General features: G+C 45.1%; 3 protein-coding genes across 6 annotated transcripts in view; 2 read left to right on the plus strand and 1 right to left on the minus strand.

Annotated features, from left to right (window-relative positions):
* The first annotated feature begins 69 nt into the window (after positions 1-69).
* On the plus strand, positions 70-6,550 carry LOC109642951 (dpy-19 like 4). The gene is made up of 19 exons (XM_020107912.2): positions 70-465; positions 584-736; positions 1,021-1,145; positions 1,236-1,326; positions 1,447-1,568; positions 1,722-1,867; positions 2,060-2,183; positions 2,348-2,482; positions 2,608-2,739; positions 2,885-2,986; positions 3,085-3,158; positions 3,329-3,487; positions 3,617-3,736; positions 3,829-3,949; positions 4,128-4,184; positions 4,276-4,358; positions 4,513-4,645; positions 4,875-5,033; positions 5,244-6,550. Exons 1-19 carry the CDS (start codon positions 375-377, stop codon positions 5,406-5,408), a joined length of 2,292 nt encoding a protein of 763 aa, XP_019963471.2. The 5' UTR covers positions 70-374; the 3' UTR covers positions 5,409-6,550.
* Positions 6,551-6,875: 325 nt separating this feature from the next.
* ints8 (integrator complex subunit 8) lies at positions 6,876-13,685 on the plus strand. 2 transcript variants are annotated; one of them, XM_020104647.2, is made up of 28 exons: positions 6,876-6,967; positions 7,664-7,802; positions 7,894-8,068; positions 8,180-8,320; positions 8,525-8,596; positions 8,766-8,817; positions 8,904-9,083; positions 9,202-9,309; positions 9,400-9,552; positions 9,637-9,737; positions 9,822-9,963; positions 10,092-10,162; positions 10,257-10,432; positions 10,544-10,674; positions 10,783-10,893; positions 10,991-11,195; positions 11,304-11,425; positions 11,511-11,695; positions 11,782-11,815; positions 11,909-11,968; positions 12,071-12,132; positions 12,206-12,324; positions 12,622-12,725; positions 12,875-12,925; positions 13,028-13,101; positions 13,187-13,251; positions 13,360-13,403; positions 13,481-13,685. In XM_020104647.2, exons 1-28 carry the CDS (start codon positions 6,944-6,946, stop codon positions 13,595-13,597), a joined length of 3,018 nt encoding a protein of 1,005 aa, XP_019960206.1. In that variant the 5' UTR covers positions 6,876-6,943; the 3' UTR covers positions 13,598-13,685. The 2 variants fall into 2 exon arrangements, with proteins under 2 accessions (XP_019960206.1, XP_019960207.1); XM_020104648.2 differs by having other exon boundaries at positions 6,922-7,070.
* Positions 13,632-16,233, minus strand: part of LOC109640569 (G1/S-specific cyclin-E2-like) — a 4,463-nt gene continuing 1,861 nt past the window's right edge. For all 3 annotated transcript variants that reach the window (XM_020104649.2, XM_069516004.1, XM_020104650.2), the window contains exons 6-12: positions 16,099-16,233; positions 15,791-15,937; positions 15,562-15,657; positions 15,328-15,462; positions 15,055-15,166; positions 14,614-14,768; positions 13,632-14,305 (exon numbers count right to left, since the gene is read on the minus strand). The exon at positions 16,099-16,233 is cut by the window's right edge and continues 1 nt beyond it. In XM_020104649.2, coding sequence (XP_019960208.2) covers positions 14,213-14,305; positions 14,614-14,768; positions 15,055-15,166; positions 15,328-15,462; positions 15,562-15,657; positions 15,791-15,937; positions 16,099-16,233 — 873 coding nt within the window. In that variant the 3' untranslated portion in view covers positions 13,632-14,212. The remainder of the gene's footprint in view (positions 14,306-14,613; positions 14,769-15,054; positions 15,167-15,327; positions 15,463-15,561; positions 15,658-15,790; positions 15,938-16,098) is intronic.

Genomic DNA, 16,233 nt, shown 5'->3' on the forward strand with positions numbered 1-16,233 from the left:
CATCCCCGGGTGAACTGAGCCGGAAGACGCCGCCGCTGGAGTGAAAGCACCGCGGTGCCACAGTCAAACACTTCCGGCATGTCCCGGTCCCGGCCCCGGCAGCAGCAGAACAGTTCCCCCCCAACCTCTCCTCCTCCTGTCCAGCTCACACCGCTTCCACACAGCGACGCCCCGCGATGTTAGTTCTCATCTCCGTGGAAGAAAAGTTCCCCCCGGAGGAGGAGTGAAGCTTCACCCGGGCCTGTCATCACCCACCCGCGGAGGCACCTCACAGCCGAGTCCCGCCGGTGCTATCTGGGGTTAGCTGCCCGCCTGTTAGCTAGCATGCTGCCGCCCCTCCACAGCGCACAACTCTCCCAGGACTAATTCTCGTCATGGCTGAGTTAAGATGCCGGAAAACAGAGATCCAGGAGGGGGATGCAGACAGAGAGGGGAGCCGGGCTGAGCCAGAGCCGCGGGCTGAAGGTAAGTGGAGCTAAATGTTGCCGTCCGACCACCGGAGGTTAGCTTCGTGAGCAGCAGGTCACTCCAGAGAGAAGCGGCGGTGAAGATAAAGTGTTTGGTTGTTTTTGAACCCGATCAGAGATGAACGAGGCGGCGACAGTCTCCGGCAGGGAAGGAGGTGAGGACCTGCAGCGGAGGAGCGATGGAGGCGAAGAGGAGGCTGCTGAGCAGAAACAGGAGGAATCAAACAAACCAGGAGCGTCGGTGAAAACATCCAGGAGGTCCTCAACATGTGAGTTTCACTTGTAACGCCAATGCATTTCAAAACACCAACGAACCAATGTCTCTGAATCTGTGTCACTCAGCTGATATTCATTCTCCTGTGGAGCTTTGTCTCCTCACTTTACTCAGTTTTTACGTGTATAGCAGCAAACATTACATCTCAAGCCACTTTACATAGTAAGAGAAACTTTAGTAGTGATTGCAGCACAAGTTAACAATAATAAGAACCATCATCACAAGTATGTGAACACATATACGAGGAATTTGACTCTGGTGTGTGTTTCTGCTCCGCAGCCGGTTTCCTGCAGCGTCTGGTGAAGGTGTTCTTCGGCTGTTTGGCTGCGGTTGCCTGTGGTGTTCTCTACGCTGTGTATCTCTCAACGTATCACGACAGGAAGTTCTGGTTTTCTACTCGACAGGTGGGTGACTTTTGTTTTCGCCTGTGCTTACGCTTCCGTGACATTTTCTGTCATCATTCTAAAATTCACTTTTTTTTTTTTCCGCCTCAGGAGCTGGAGCGTGAAATCACCTTCCAAGCAGGCAGCGGGCTCTATTATTACTATTACAAGCAGCTGCTGGCAGCCCCGTCGTTTGAAAGAGGTTCACGTCATTTCTGCTTCTTATTGAGGAAAGAAAAATGAACCAGCACCTCAACAGACGTCACCTGTCACTCTCTTCTGCTCCAACAAATCCTGTTCTCGTGTTTCTCTTGTTCCCCAGGGTTTTATGAGCTGATCATAGATAACAGGACTGTCTCAGGCCAAACCATCAACGCAGTGGAGCGTCTGTCTCTGTATCCAGAGCTCATCACTAGCTTTGTGTACAGAGTCACAGGGAGCCAGGTCAGTCATTGTAACTCAGTAGAATCAGTAGAACTCAACAATATGGGTCCTTCTAAGTCTGCATGACGTGTGTTGTACGAGTCGGGACGAACGTGGATGTAAACTTCAACTCCTCAGCTGTGATAAAACACGTTTGTGTCCCTGTGTCTCCAGGATATCGTGGAGCCCATCTACTTCTATGTTGGCGCGGTTTTCGGCCTCCAGGTGGTCTACGTCACCGCGCTGTTTGTGTGCAGCTGGGTGATGAGCGGTACGTGGGTGGCTGGCATGTTGGCCGTGGCCTGGTACGTGATCAACAGGTGAGGCGATGTTCGTCACTCTTCAGTGGGAGGTTTTCTCTCCGAATTGTAGAAAAATTAGACATTCCTGCTTTTAATATGATTAAAAACGTCAGTTGTGAAGCAAAATGATTCCCTCTCTAAAATCTGGATTTCCTCTTTTTCCTTGTGCAAAAGTTTGACTTGTCCTCTTTGTAACTCGTCCTCCTACAGACCAGACACAACCAAAGTGGACCAGGCTATTCCGCTACGGGACAACTGGGCTCTGCCTTACTTCTCTTGTCAGGTGGCAGCTTTGACTGGATTCCTGAGTAACAATATCTGCTCTGCCACTGAGGTGAGCCTCTCATGAGAACTTGTAGCTCTTTTCCATAACTGCCTGAGCGGGAACAAATTAACTGTGAATGATGATTGTATCGATTCCCACTGCAGATGAAAACCAGTGGGTTTGAAATGATTGAACTCTGCATCTACACAAACACAAACTGTGTTTCTCTACAGATGTTTTGCTATCTCACCATGAGTGCCACCACCTTCACCTTCCTCCTGGTGTGGGAACACAGCCATTATGTGCTCTTCATCCAAGGCCTCTGTCTCTTCCTGCTCGACTCTTTCGACCTGGTGCCGTCACGAAAGGTAACTAAATGTTGACCACACAACAAGCAAGTCTTAGATTTAACTTTTATGCTCATAATTGTATATTCACCTTCCCCTTCTCGTTTGTCGTCTCTTGTTTTCTCCTTCATCCCTGGTGCCTACAGATGGCAGATATCCACAAGGTGTACCTCAGCTCCTTGTTCCTGGCGTACTTGTTCCAGTTTCAGAACCCGACCTTGCTCAGCTCGCCGCTGCTCAGCCTCCTGATTGGCTCAGTGCTCGCGAGGTACTTCCAGGTAGAGTTAGCTGCTCCCACACGACAAGAGTTCAGCCAGATAGATATTTTTGTAACTCTTCTTTGTTTGCGGACATTCAGATGTGAAGGATTCAAGTTTCTCTACATCCAATTAGAAACAGTTGTTTTCTGTATTTGTATCTCAGCAAAAGATGAAGGTGGGTCCTCTAGTTGCCAGAGTAATGAAGCTCTTCCTCCATTTCCACCTGGTCTTTACCACAGGGATCACCTTCAGTTATCTGGTCAAGGTAAAATCACACTCTTTTGACCACTTAAAAAAACAGTTATGTTCATTCAGTGGTGGCTTCTAAGAGTTTGGACACTAACCAGTGTTTTCCATCGACAGAAACTTGTACCTGTGAGTGAAGGCGACTTCGTTTTGAAGTTCCTTGAAGTAAAATTTGGACTCAACACAACAACGTGAGTTACAACGCCATCATTCAAAGTCACAGGCTGGACTTCAGTTTAAATAAACTGTGGCATCATTTCATTTCCTCTGTGATTACGAACAGTTTATTATTCAATATTTCTTTTGGTCTGTTTTAATCTGCTTTAATCTAACGGCCACATGTTTGCTTCCTCGTCGTCAGTGACTTTGTCACCAACCTCCTCCTGTGTCAAGAGACCTTGCAGAGTCCGGGTCAGGATTTATTTCTGCGACTGACGCAGGCCTCCGTTCTTCCCTTTTACTTCCTGGTGCTCACCGTGTGTCTGCTGTCCACCCTGCAGACCATTTACAGAAGACTCAGGTTAGAGGCTCGCGCCACATCACTCACTATGCACTGATGTTATATGGTGTCTTTTTAAAACGATACTTCACAGAAAACGGATTCATCATGGTTGTGCCTTTAGCTGAAGTCAGTTTCACTTCTCTGCAGTGGTCAGCCAATGAAAACCGACCTCCAACTTGAAGATGGACGAATAGGAGAGCAGCCCGAGGTCATCTACCACGTTTTTCACACGCTGCTGTTTGGAGGCCTGACTCTGCTCTTTGATGGGTGAGTCTGTCAGCGTAACAAGTGAATTAATTTAGATTTAGTACATGAAACATTAAACATTTTTAAACTGACTGTCTTCTTCCTTCACACAGGATGAAGTATTTATGGACGCCATACGTCTGCATGTTCACAGCTTTCGGTGTGTGTTCTCCAGACCTCTGGATGACTGTGTTCAAGTGGCTTAAACTGAGGTCCATTCACCCCGTTGTGCTGGTGAGTGTCCTCTGACACTCTGAAAACAAACAGTGCTCTTTCACGCATAAAAATATATATCAATGTTATAGTAACATACAGTAGCAGAAGAGTCTAATCTCCATCGTTTGTCTCTGAACAATACTGAATCATTCAGGTTCTTGCTTCAGTTGTTAATTCTTTATCTTTTATTCTGCAGTCTCTGATCCTGAGCACAGCCGTTCCCACCATCATTGGTTTCAGTTTATGGAGAGAGGTGAGAACTTCAGCTCTTTTTCTCTCATCGCTCAGACTCTGAACAATTTAAATTATACATCTCCTGTGTTCCGCTGTCCTCTGTGTTGCAGTACTGCCCCCGTGTCTTAGCGGATTTGTCCGATCTGCAGGAGTTCTACGACCCAGATACGGTGGAGCTGATCAGCTGGATCAGGTGAGAAATGAACTCATAATTATTTCAAGTATTTATGTGATATTCCCTTTTGAATGAGGAAAACTCGATTTATATGTTATCCTGAGACCTTACATCTCTCTGTTCTCTATTTTATTCTTATTGCATTTAAAATGTGTATCCTCTCCTCTTCCAGGTCACAGGCTCCAGTGGCAGCTGTCTTTGCAGGAAGTCCGCAGCTGTTGGGAACAGTGAAGCTGTGTTCAGGCTCAGCTGTGACCAGTTTACCGCTTTACTCTGACATCAACCTGCTGAGGAGGAGTGAAGACGTGAGTGACGAGACACAGCTGAGAGATGAGATTCATTTCAAAAAGACAGATGCATTGTGTTGTAAAGAAAACAAGCACTTTCTCTTAGAAAAGATTAAAAACAAAATGTGCTGAATGGTTCGTTAAAATGACGACATGGTATTCTTACATGTTACAGATGTTTAACGACGTTCCTCCAGATTATAGTAGCTATTCTAGTAACAGTAGGTTTTTTTTCCTCCCCTCGAAGACTTATCAGGTGTATGCAATGAGATCTGCAGAGGACATCTACAAGATTCTGACGTCTCAGAAGACAAACTACGTGATCATCGAGGAGTCGATTTGTACAGAGCTTAGTCTAAATAAGGGCTGTAGGATCAAAGACCTGCTGGACATCTCCAATGGACATGTGAGTTTATTTATGCTCGTACCACAAATCTTTGACTTAAATAACTTCTAACTGTTTTTTATCTCATATTTATTTTGTAATAAATTTTGAATGGTGCAATAGCTTTGTATTGGTGCAGAGGATAATTAGAGCCTTTGTATTCAGACTTTGTCTTTTGAAATATGGTACAAGAAACGTTTAGTGATTATTCTTTTTGTTTCTTCCATTCAGGTTGTCTACGACAAGGGAGAGATCTACTCCTTCTCCAAGCACGGGCGATTCTGCCACGAAATAAAAATGAACTACTCCCCCTACACGAACTACTTCACCAGAGTTTTCTGGAATCGCTCGTACCACGTGTACAAAGTGAACTCTGTCATCTCTTTTCAGTACTGACGGCAGCTCCTCACTTCCTGCTGAGACTTAACTGAGCCTGACCTCTCTTCTCTGGTATTTTTTCGTCAAATCCACCACAAGACGGAGGACTGCGATGTGTTTCTGCGCCTGAGTTCTTAGGAAAATGTTTAATCACTGCTCACGTTCAGACGTGGACACATTGGACCCAACGGGAATCAGCTGAGCTCGTCGTTGAGCTCCTGTTTGTGTAAAGTCGACATAAACGGACCCTGTTGAAGTTGGAATGTGCCGTATTGATTACTGAACTGTGGTTTTATAAGCCATGCCTTACTGTTACTGACACTGCGGAGGATTTAATGCAGGATTTATACATGAGGTCTGTGTTCACCTTGTACAGCAGCTGAGAGCAGCTGAGGTTACTGAGACATTTTGAAGGTCTTTATCTCGCACAAAGATAAAGACACAAATTTTGCCTTTTAGTATATTTTTAAGTTTGTCAATCTGTGATATTGATCGATACTGTTATAATAACGTATGTTGATAATCCACCTCCAGGTCCACTCGTCTTTACTCGTAACATTTGCCTTGTTGCCTCAAGAGATTTTTTTTTTTCAAGAAGACCACAGCAAGAAAAGCAGGAGGATAAACAAAGTGGATGCATACTGTTATTAATTCCAACCACCATTTTTAATTGTGTCTCGATTTAGAGCCGATTGTTGGATCTTAAATTAGGAACAAGAACATGTGAAGATGTTCAGCTCAACTTTGTCTCCTTACTAATAATATGCAGGACTCTGTGTCCTTAGATCACAGCTTCTCCTCAGCTTCGATAGAGGAGGTGTCTCTGTATTCTGCTGATGGTTTGACGTGTTCTGCAAAATGAAAGTTGTCAAGTAACAGCAGAAGTCATTTATATTAATCTGGTTCTGAAGCTGCTCATGTTCTCCACATCATGATGGCTCTTATTCACATGTGGTCAGTTGTCATGTTACACCCCAGGTAGACAGTTCTCATCTTTTTATCGATCACACCTTCAGCTTTGTGAAGGATGATGATGATGAAAGTTCCTCCTGTTTGTGTCGCTCCAGTGTCCATCTCAAAAAGGCTGTGTAATGAATATAAGGTTTTATTGAATCACTGATGGAAATTAAACAATGTCTACGGGTTAATTAATACAAAAATCCATGGTTTTAAAGTGTCATCATTTACGTCATCCATGTCCACTCTGAAGTTATCGTCTCCACATGAATAGACACAATATTTTTAATCCAAGGTTAATTTCTGCATTTTTCAGTGTTGCTAGTTCAAATTACATTAAAATAAACATTATTTTATTGCTTTAACTACTTTTAATATTATTTATTATTACATTTTCACTGCTTTCTTTTTTTTTTGGGGGGGGGGGGGGGTCAAACGATAAATACAATGAAAACAGAATCAAACACTGAGATTAAATCAGTCGCTAAATAATAAAGTTTATTTCGTAGTTTTTTTTTTACGCGGGTATAAATTTCCCGGGTCGTCTCCATGGCGTCTCCCTGGCGACGCAGCGGAAGCGGAAGCGCGGCGCAGCGATGTCGAAGCGCCGGATGAATTATGTGAGAACGCACAGACCCTGTCGCTGCCGCTGCTCTTTGTTTTCACTCTTCTCCTCTCGATCCACCTCTTCCCTCATCCTCTTCTTCGCTCGGGCGGGTTGAGGTAAGACGATCCCGCCACGTGTGCGCCTGCTCGGGCCCGGCTGTAGCCTTTAGCTAGCTAGCCGCTTCATTAGCTCACAGCGTTAGCTTCGGGCGTGTTTGATTTGCGCACAGCTGCGGCCGGACACCACGTGACTCCTTTATTTACCTGCACACGAGTGAAGCCTCCGCCCGGTCGGGACAGCACAGAGGAGATATCTAAGCTCCCCAGGCCCCCTCACATGAAACCACACATTAATACACAACACACGATTGTTGTGAACTTTGCATTAGTGTTTAAAAAGTAAACGTCTGTCTCAGAGTAACACAACACATGTTAGTGCACGTGCATCTAAATGGTAATAATCATAATGTCATGTAGTATCACTGTGTATAAATGTCACCAGACTATATAAAGAGTTTTACCGGAGAACTTACTTATCTATATATTTTCACTTTCACAGCTCTAAAGGTGTAAATCCACTGTATCAGTGTTAAAATAAAGTGTGATCTGTAGGTTCCTTCTCTTGTTCTAATCCAAAAATAATAAATAGATTATAGATAGATAATAAGGCAGTTAAAGTAATATGACTTATCCTTCTCGATGTCCACCAGGGGAGGATGAGTGCGGAGGCAGCAGACCGGGTGGCTGCTGTGGCCAGTGGTCGGCCCAGCACGCCTCTTCAGACTTCATGGTTCGAGTTCCTCCTGGACGGAAACCTGCTGGAGCATCACCTGCAGAAGTCGAACCCAGGTCAGTTCCCCAGTTGAGTTTCCGGTGAAATAAAATGCAGCAAAAGGTTTTGTTTAAAAACTAATTTTGGCGACGTGTCTCTTGGTCTCAGACCCATTACCAGTGCAGCTGATCGTCCAGTTCCTGGAGCAGGCGTCGAAGCCGTCGGTGAATGAGCAGAACCTGGTTCAGCCTCCAGCGGACAACCGCAGGAACCGCACCCTGAAGCTGCTGGCACTGAAAGTAGCTGCACACATGAAGTGGGATCTGGAAGTACTCGAGAAAGGGTAAGTTAACAATACACTGCGGTTTGATTTCAGTGACTTCTGATATGTCTGTAGTCTAACTCACCGTATAGGTTCTTGCATTATGCTCTGATTTGTCCTTCTTCCCTGCAGTTTGACCATTCCAGTATTAAACATGTTGCTGAACGAGCTCCTGTGTGTGAGCAAAGTGCCACCAGGGGTGAAACACGTGGACCTGGACCTCTCCACTCTGCCTCCCACCACCGCCATGGCTGTCATCATCTACAACCGCTGGTACGTGAGAGAAGATTTTAAACAAACTTGGATTCAGCTGCTGATCTTTAACCTGAAATCCAAATTCTCTGTTCACAGTCGTGTTGAGATTTAAGAGAATTCAGTCACAAATATAAAGTTCAGTAGTGATGAACTGTTTTTTGTAGACACATGCTAGAATCTGGAGTCTTTCTCATGTCCAGTGTTTCTTGTACCTTTTCAAAGGGCCATCAGAACCATCGTGTCGAGCAGCTTCCCGGAGAAACAGACCAAACCAGGACCTCATCAGATGAACATGTAAGTTCTTTATACAACAGATAAACTCAACCGTTCAAATGGCAGCATCCAGGCTCACTTACTGTATAGATAATGTATAGATTGAATTAAAGGTAAATGTCCAAATATCTTCTGCTTTGAGTTTTAAACCACATCAACACACGAGGGACTTTATTCTGCGTTGTCGTAGGTTAAGTATCGTGCAGCAGGAGAAAGAGATGACAGAAAACATCCTGACTGTGGTGAGTTAAGGCAACAACATTACATTTCCCTGCAGATGTAGATGAGGTGACACGTCCATTTTCGTCTTTCACCGTTATGTCCTCAGCTGAAAGAACAGGCAACAGACTCCATTAGCGTCCTGGAAGGAGCTCTGCAGCTGAAGAAAGATTTCTACGTCCACACCATGAGGACTCTGGACCTGTTGGCTGCTGACGCCGCTGCCAACGGAGAGACGGAGTCCTCGACCGCTGGGCTTTGCATCAGCGCCGATGAGCTGCACTGTCAGGTTGGAGGATGACTATGTTTTATTTAAATTTAGGTTTAAAGGTCAGAGTTTTTAGAATAAACGTGAAGGGTTCATGAACTGTACTCCAGCTGGGTGGAACTTGTGTTTATTGTTTCAGGTGCACTATGATTTGGGAGGTATTTTCTTCCAGCAAGGCTGCACAGACCAACCAGCATTTGAGAAAGCCAGGGATCACTTCAGACAGACAAAGGAACTGTTGAAGAAGGTGGATTTACTTAAAAATCACTGTGACATTTGTTACATATTATAAAGAATCCGTAGATCTCAGTAATTCCTGTCTATTTTTATTTTTCAGCTGGACTCGACTGTTCACGTTCACCTGGATGAGAAACGTTTGGCCGGGTACTGGAACGCCTGCAGCGCTCTGACCGGAGACTGTGACCCCGCTGACTCCCACACCACAGCCTACGATCACATCAACAGCCTGATCAGGGCGCACAACCACCAGGTCAGAGCAGACACGTGTCATCACACGTCCTGTGTTTAGATTACGAGGAGAGCTGTTGTAGTATTTCCTCTTCCTCTCTCACAGGCCGTCATCGAATCCTTCATCAAAGACAACGTGAGTCGCAGTTTGCCAAACAACTTCAGACGCTCGGTTCTCAGAGAGCTCCTGTACAACGTCCAGCAGGGGTGAGACCACAGTCAGTCCGAGCAGTAAGCTTCATTCTGGTGATCAAGACATTTACATATTAAACTACTTCTATAACCGTGCAGGGAAACAGGACTGGATGAAGTTTGCCACAAGCTGTGTGTCTGTAACGCCGTCCGAGACGCTCTGGAAGGAGAAGTGCTCAGTGTTCGTTTCCAGCAGCTGCTCCTCAGACCCACTAAACGAATGGTGGACTTCATGTTAGAGGTAATCAAGTTCCACAATCCTTAAATACTACAAAACCATCTGTACTGTTCTGATTCCAGTTTCGAGCAATGAAGAAGAGCATTATGAAAACTGTTGCACATTTAAATCCTGTTGTCTTCGTCCTGCAGGTTTGCACACGTTCGCTGGAAAAGGAACGTCCATCTGAGACCTCCAGAAGAAACATGGCCAGCTTCATGAAGTGAGTGAAGCACAGACAAATCATTTTACTCGAGGGGTCATTTATAATGATAATCTTGTCTTGACTCCCGAATTAAACCGTTCCCGTTGTGCAGGACTCTGTGTGAAAGCCTGGAGGATCTGTCTCTGGTGTTTGTGGTGTCGTCTCATAAGCTTTTCATGGAGCTGCTGCGGGAGGAGGAGAGGAAGGTCCTGATGGAGCAGATGAGGAAGAGGTCGGCCACGATCAACCTCAGTGCCAAACCTCTGCCTTCCTTCTACGACATTCCAGGTGAGCAGGGCTTGATTTTTCCACTGCACATTATTCACTGACGACATGCGTTTGTTTCCTGTTGAACTGCTGCCCGCTAGCTTTGTGACTTATTTTATTTCGGTTCGCCAGCTTCAGCCAGTGTGAACATCGGGCAGCTGGAGCAGCAGCTCATCCTCTCACTAGAGCCACGCAGGATCAGACAAATTCTTATTGAACTCCACGGAATGGCTGAACGTCCCTTCTGGAGGGTGAACAGTAAGGTCAGAGGTTGAACATTCACTGGAAGGACACTTTATAAAACTATTATTAAGAGGAATCTAAGGATTCCTTTCAATTTCACAATAATAACTGTCTGTATGTGTGCACAGTGGGAGGTTCCTCCAGACTACATCAATGTGATCCTCAGTATTAAAGACAACCTGACCAAGGACCTCGTGTACATCCTCATGGCCAAAGGACTCCACTGCATATCAATAAAGGTGAGATTATCAGAGCTCACAATTGTAAGTAATTGACCTGAACTCTCTTTAAACTACAAATGTTAAAGTCTTGAATCGTGTTTTCCTGTTGTCTCAGGACTTTGCTCACGCACGGCAGCTCTTCTCCGCCTGCCTGGAGCTGGTCACCGAGTTCTCCCCGAAGCTGAGGCAGGTGATGCTGAACGAGATGCTGCTGCTGGAGGTCCGAGCGCACGAGACGATGGCGGCCGAGGGCAGCAAGGAGCGACCGTCCTCGGACCTGGTCAGCAGGGTCAGAGGATACCTGGAGATGAGGATTCACGGTGAGAGGATGTTGACTCGTTACCTGATCTGTAACTACGTGTAACTTAGTTTTTAATTTTGGGATTTTTCAGATTCACTACATGAGCAATATCGTTTTTTCTCTGCAGACCTGCCTCTGCGTCAGGTGGTAGGAGAGGAGTGCGTCGCCTTCATGTTGAACTGGAGGGAGAACGACTACCTGACTCTGCAGGTGCCATCGTCTCTGGTCATGAACAACCCATACATCAAGGTAAGAGTTGTTCTTAAGTCCAATGCTGCTGTCATCACTTTTCAAAGCCTCGTAAACATTCTTACTGGATTCCTGATTCCGGTAGCTCGGTCAGCTCCTGGCGTCGACGTGCAAAGAGCTGCCGGGTCCCAAAGAGAGTCGCCGCACAGCCAAGGAGCTGTGGGACGTGGTGGTTCAGATCTGCAGCATGTCTGTCCAGCACAAGAGGAACAACGACGGCCGAGTGGGCCTCATTAAACAGAGGGAGTCGTCCATGGGCATCCTTCACAGGTACAGACGGGCTCTCTGGTTCCCAAAGCTTTGAGGGTTTGAAGGTTTTAACTCTGGCTTGATTCTGTTACGTTTTCATTGTTTAGGAGCAAATTCACCACTTTCATCAAGAAACTTCGAGTGAGTATTAAAGTCAAACAGTGGAAATATTTATATTTTAGATGTGTGACGGAGGAACGATGTACAGGTAACCAGTTTAACCTTTCCTTACAGGAGCCGCTGGTGTTGACAACCCTCATCTCCCTGTTTGTGAGGCTCCACAGTATAGTGCGGGTAATGTTCTTCAGTGGCCTCAGTAAATCTAAAACCCCCTGGTACTGTCTGGTGATGCTGCACACTCACACTCATCTCTTGAATGGTTTTCTTCCTCTTCAGGATGACATTGTGAATGAAGTGACAGCCGAACATCTCTCCATCTGGCCGTCTACTCTTCTAAAGTAAGAATTAGCATTTTCTACAAACGACGTCTCACTGATCAAACCACTGATGACGGCGATGTGTGTTGAACAGTATCCAGGCCGTGGATGTCGAAGCTGTGGCTGTGACGGTCAAAGAGCTGGTGTCTTACGCTCTCACCCTGAACCCCAACAACCAGTCGTGGCTCATCACGCAGGCCGACATCTACTTCGGTGAGAGGAAACATCCACGTCTCACAAGAGACTGCAGGGGCCAGATGTGTAAATGATATGTTTAACCGGTCGGTTGTGCTCTAGTATAAATACTACTACTCAGGTACAAGCTACAAAAGTACTGAGACGAGCTGGATACACAGAAACCTTAGAAATGTTTTTTTCCTTTCTGCTGTGAGTGACACAACTTCCTGTAGCAAACAATAAACACCTGGATGATAAACTGTCGGTTCAGGAACCACGTTTGAAAACACATCTTTCAGTTTGAGTAACGACTTCCATCCTTTGTCTCTGCAGTGACCAATCAATACTCCGCTGCTCTGAACCTCTACCTCCAGGCCGGAGCCGTGTCCTCCGACTTCTTCACTAAAGCTGTTCCCCCTGATGTTTACACTGACCAGGTACAACTCAAAACTACTTGTTAAACACCACGCTGACATTTAGAATGTAGAAGAGTACAAGCTGAACCTGTTTCCGTGGCTGGATGAACAGAATATATAATCTTGTTTCAACTGAATCAGTTTCCTAACGAGCTGGTTGTTGTTCGCAGGTTCTGAAGAGGATGATCAAGTGCTGCTCCATGATGAACTGCCACACACAGGTAGGACACCGGACACTTCAGCTGCTTTCTACAGTGAATAGATCGGTGAATCTGTTTCGTTCCTGATTGTCAGTATCAATAAACGTTATGTCTCATTCTCAGGTTGCCGTCCTCTGCCAGTTTCTGAGAGAAGTCGACTACATGACGGCGTTCAAAGCTCTTCAGGAACAGAACAGGTACGAGCCAACATGACGCACGTTACCAACATCGAACCGACCGAACGCTTCCTAACATCTGGAATATTTTCTCATCTCACCCCAGTCACGACGCCATGGATTCTTTCTACGACTACATCTGGGACGTCACCATCCTGGAATATCTCACACGTATCCTGTTGTTGATTCACGAGGGAGAAAAGACACATTGTTAACTTTGCTGTCAAAGCTTCATATTTTTTCCAGTTTCCTGTGATTCTTCTCTTAATGTGCGTTCAGATATTCACCACAAACGGGGCGAGGCCGAGAAGAGACAGATAGCGGTAAGTCCGATACAGACACGGTTAATTAACTTGCGTTGCACCCCAGGGTTTCCTGAGCCTCTGCTCTCTCTCCTCAGATCAAGGCGATCGGACAGACGGAGCTGAACACCAGTAACCCGGAGGAAGTGCTGCAGCTGGCGGCTCAGAAGAGGAAGAAGAGATTCCTGCAGGCGATGGCAAAACTGTATTTCTAGCAGATGTCAAAAGACCCTCGGGATGGGGGGGGAGTGGGAATGTGTATTTTTTATTTTGCGGTAGAAAATAAACTTCTAAATAAATACAGCTCATTTGTACATTTGTAATCATTTGAAAAATAGTTCATGACGATTTAATGCCCTGAGTTACACAAGCAATGGTTGTTTTTTTCTTTTTTCTTCTTCGAGATCATAGGCTTTCACTGACTCCACTGTTTTTAACAGAATGAAATGTTTAAACCCAACCTGAAGTTTTGGCGATGAACATATTAAATATACTACAAAAAGTAGACAATTGCACATTCAGTATAAAACGTCATCTAGAAAATGACAACTTACAACAAGCACTTTTTTTCTGAACCAAAGCACCAAACAATCGCTGCTAAAAAGACAAAATCTTGAGACATAAAAAAGCTTTGGATACGATTCAGTCAAAAAAATCATCCTGGAGAAAAACGCTCAGCAACAAATTTCAGCGGCAGACGAGAAATAAAAATCTCATCAAGACTCCGTATTCCTGTCGACAGTCTTTTTCCTGCACTGTGATCGGAGGCGTCTCCAGAGAACAAGACTCAGTGTTTGTTTCAGAGGCATTAATTCTGTTTCCCCCTCAGTTCACTTCAGCGTCTCCTCCTCGCTGTGTGTTTTCTCTGTGCTGCTCGGAGGAGTGAGGAACTCGCCGTTCACTTCGTTTTTACTGACGTCATCCTAAAATGAAAAGGTTGAAGGATGAAACAATGGTTTCACTAAATCATTGGATCGATGCAACAACAGGTGAAGTATTGTTACGCCTCCACACCAGCGGCAACCAGTGGCTGGAGGCGTTATGTTTCCTGGTTGTCCGTCTGTTTCTTGGGAACATGATATCTCAAGGATGCCTTTGGGGAACTTATTCAAATACAAATGTTCCCTTGGACTCGAGGATGAACTGATTACAAAACGCCAAAGTCACTGTGATCATGGGACAGACTCGAATATGAACCTTTTCTTGAAGTGTCAGAAGAAGCAACGCTCACCAGCAGGGTCATGTAGTCTGTGTGCGTCTGGATGTTGTGTCTGTCTTCTTTCACTCTGGCAAAATCCTTTGGTGTCGCTCGGCCGAAGCGACCGACTGATTCGACGAAGGGAGCCATCCAGTTCAGGCATGGCTGGAGGACGTCTCTCGACAGACCTGAGCACGGGATGAGTTCATTCATTTGTATAGCACCAAATCATAACGTACGTTATCTCAAGGCTCTTTACATAGTAAGGTTGACATCTTACTAAATGACAGAAAATATTTACTATACTTACTGTATTATATTTACTTTAATCCTGCTGGACTTTTTTCAAATGTTTTGACACATTTAAATACTAAGAAATAAAAGTTCTTTCACTGTATCTGGTGTAATTTTCATCTGGTCATTGATCAAATTCAATGTTAAAACTCTGTGAATGTAATTTATCCCAAATCTCACCTGAGACCTTTTCAACTGTTTCCTGCTGAAGGAAATGACACAGGACTGAAGCTGCCAACACTCGATACTGGAAGTCCAGAGAGTTTAAACTGAGGACACAGAGATCTAGAAGCTGGAAGAGAGAAGACAGAGTGAAATACTCGTCTTTTCATTTCATCATTTCACTGTGATGTCAGGGTTCCAACAGCTTTTACGCTCTGAAATATTGATTCAGTTTTGGGGCTGAGGTTTGTGTCAGGACTTAAAAAGGTTGAGTCCCACGCGAACACCTACTCGTGTCATTTGGACGTAGGGGTCGTGTGGAAACTGCGACTCCAGCAGGTCGGAGTTGGCGCTCATCGAAGCCATCTGGAAATAAAGCTTCAGCCACGACACAGCTGTTTCCGGGCAGAGGTTCCAACTTAACGCCTGTAAAACATACAGAGAAATCAGAACGAGGAAAAAAAAGCTCCAATGTTGATTATTAATAAAGATTAGTGAATTTAAAAATGGCCACACTTGTATTACCTTTAAAATGATTAACTCCATTTGAAGAATCTCTTCCTCAAAGTAGGTCCCTGCAGTCACATGCGCCATCTGTGAGAGTTTCGGGGGACAAGCTTCCTGCAGGGAAACAACTTATTATTGGCTTTTTAAATTATTATTCAACATATATCATCATCATGCTCAATAAAAAGTGACTTCTCTTTTCAGGCTCATCAAAAAAAAAACACAGTTCTCATTTTTTCTTCTTTACCTCCATCTTGGATGCTATAAAAAGACATGTGATCCCAATGAGCTGCAGCACATTCTTTTCAACGTTGTTCTGGGTCAACATGAAGCGGTCGAAGTAATCCTGCGCCAGATAGAACGTCTGCCGGTGAAGCGTGTACGCCTCACTCACCTGAAGAAACCAGGGAAAACAAAAAACCGTGAGAAGATCCTCCACATTCCTCACATACAGACAGGAATCGTTAAAAATGCAGAGTTGAAGAGCAAAGATTAATATTTCACGGCAGAAATTAAAATCTTCCAGTTGAAGTTGGGATGTAGATGAAAACTTGCCTCGATTAACCAGTCGAGGAGGATGGATCTCATTCTGGGTTGTATCCTGGGGTGTTTCTGCATGAAGCTCTTACTGTGTCTGTAGTTCTGCTCCTTTCCAACCATCTTCCCCCACACATCTTCAGGAGAGCCCCA

Source organism: Paralichthys olivaceus, chromosome 20 (genome assembly GCF_024713975.1).
Source record: "Paralichthys olivaceus isolate ysfri-2021 chromosome 20, ASM2471397v2, whole genome shotgun sequence".
Classification (NCBI taxonomy): domain Eukaryota; kingdom Metazoa; phylum Chordata; class Actinopteri; order Pleuronectiformes; family Paralichthyidae; genus Paralichthys; species Paralichthys olivaceus.

Bases quoted from the DNA above. Each gene is read 5' to 3' on its own strand.
- LOC109642951 (XM_020107912.2), top strand. From the start codon at position 375: ATGGCTGAGTTAAGATGCCGGAAAACAGAGATCCAGGAGGGGGATGCA. The intron at 1,327-1,446 runs GTTCACGTCATT...CTTGTTCCCCAG, and splicing joins AGCCCCGTCGTTTGAAAGAG to GGTTTTATGAGCTGATCATA. The intron at 3,488-3,616 runs GTTAGAGGCTCG...ACTTCTCTGCAG, and splicing joins ACCATTTACAGAAGACTCAG to TGGTCAGCCAATGAAAACCG.
- ints8 (XM_020104647.2), top strand. From the start codon at position 6,944: ATGTCGAAGCGCCGGATGAATTAT. The intron at 9,738-9,821 runs GTGAGACCACAG...ATAACCGTGCAG, and splicing joins CTGTACAACGTCCAGCAGGG to GGAAACAGGACTGGATGAAG. The intron at 12,325-12,621 runs GTGAGAGGAAAC...TTGTCTCTGCAG, and splicing joins GCAGGCCGACATCTACTTCG to TGACCAATCAATACTCCGCT.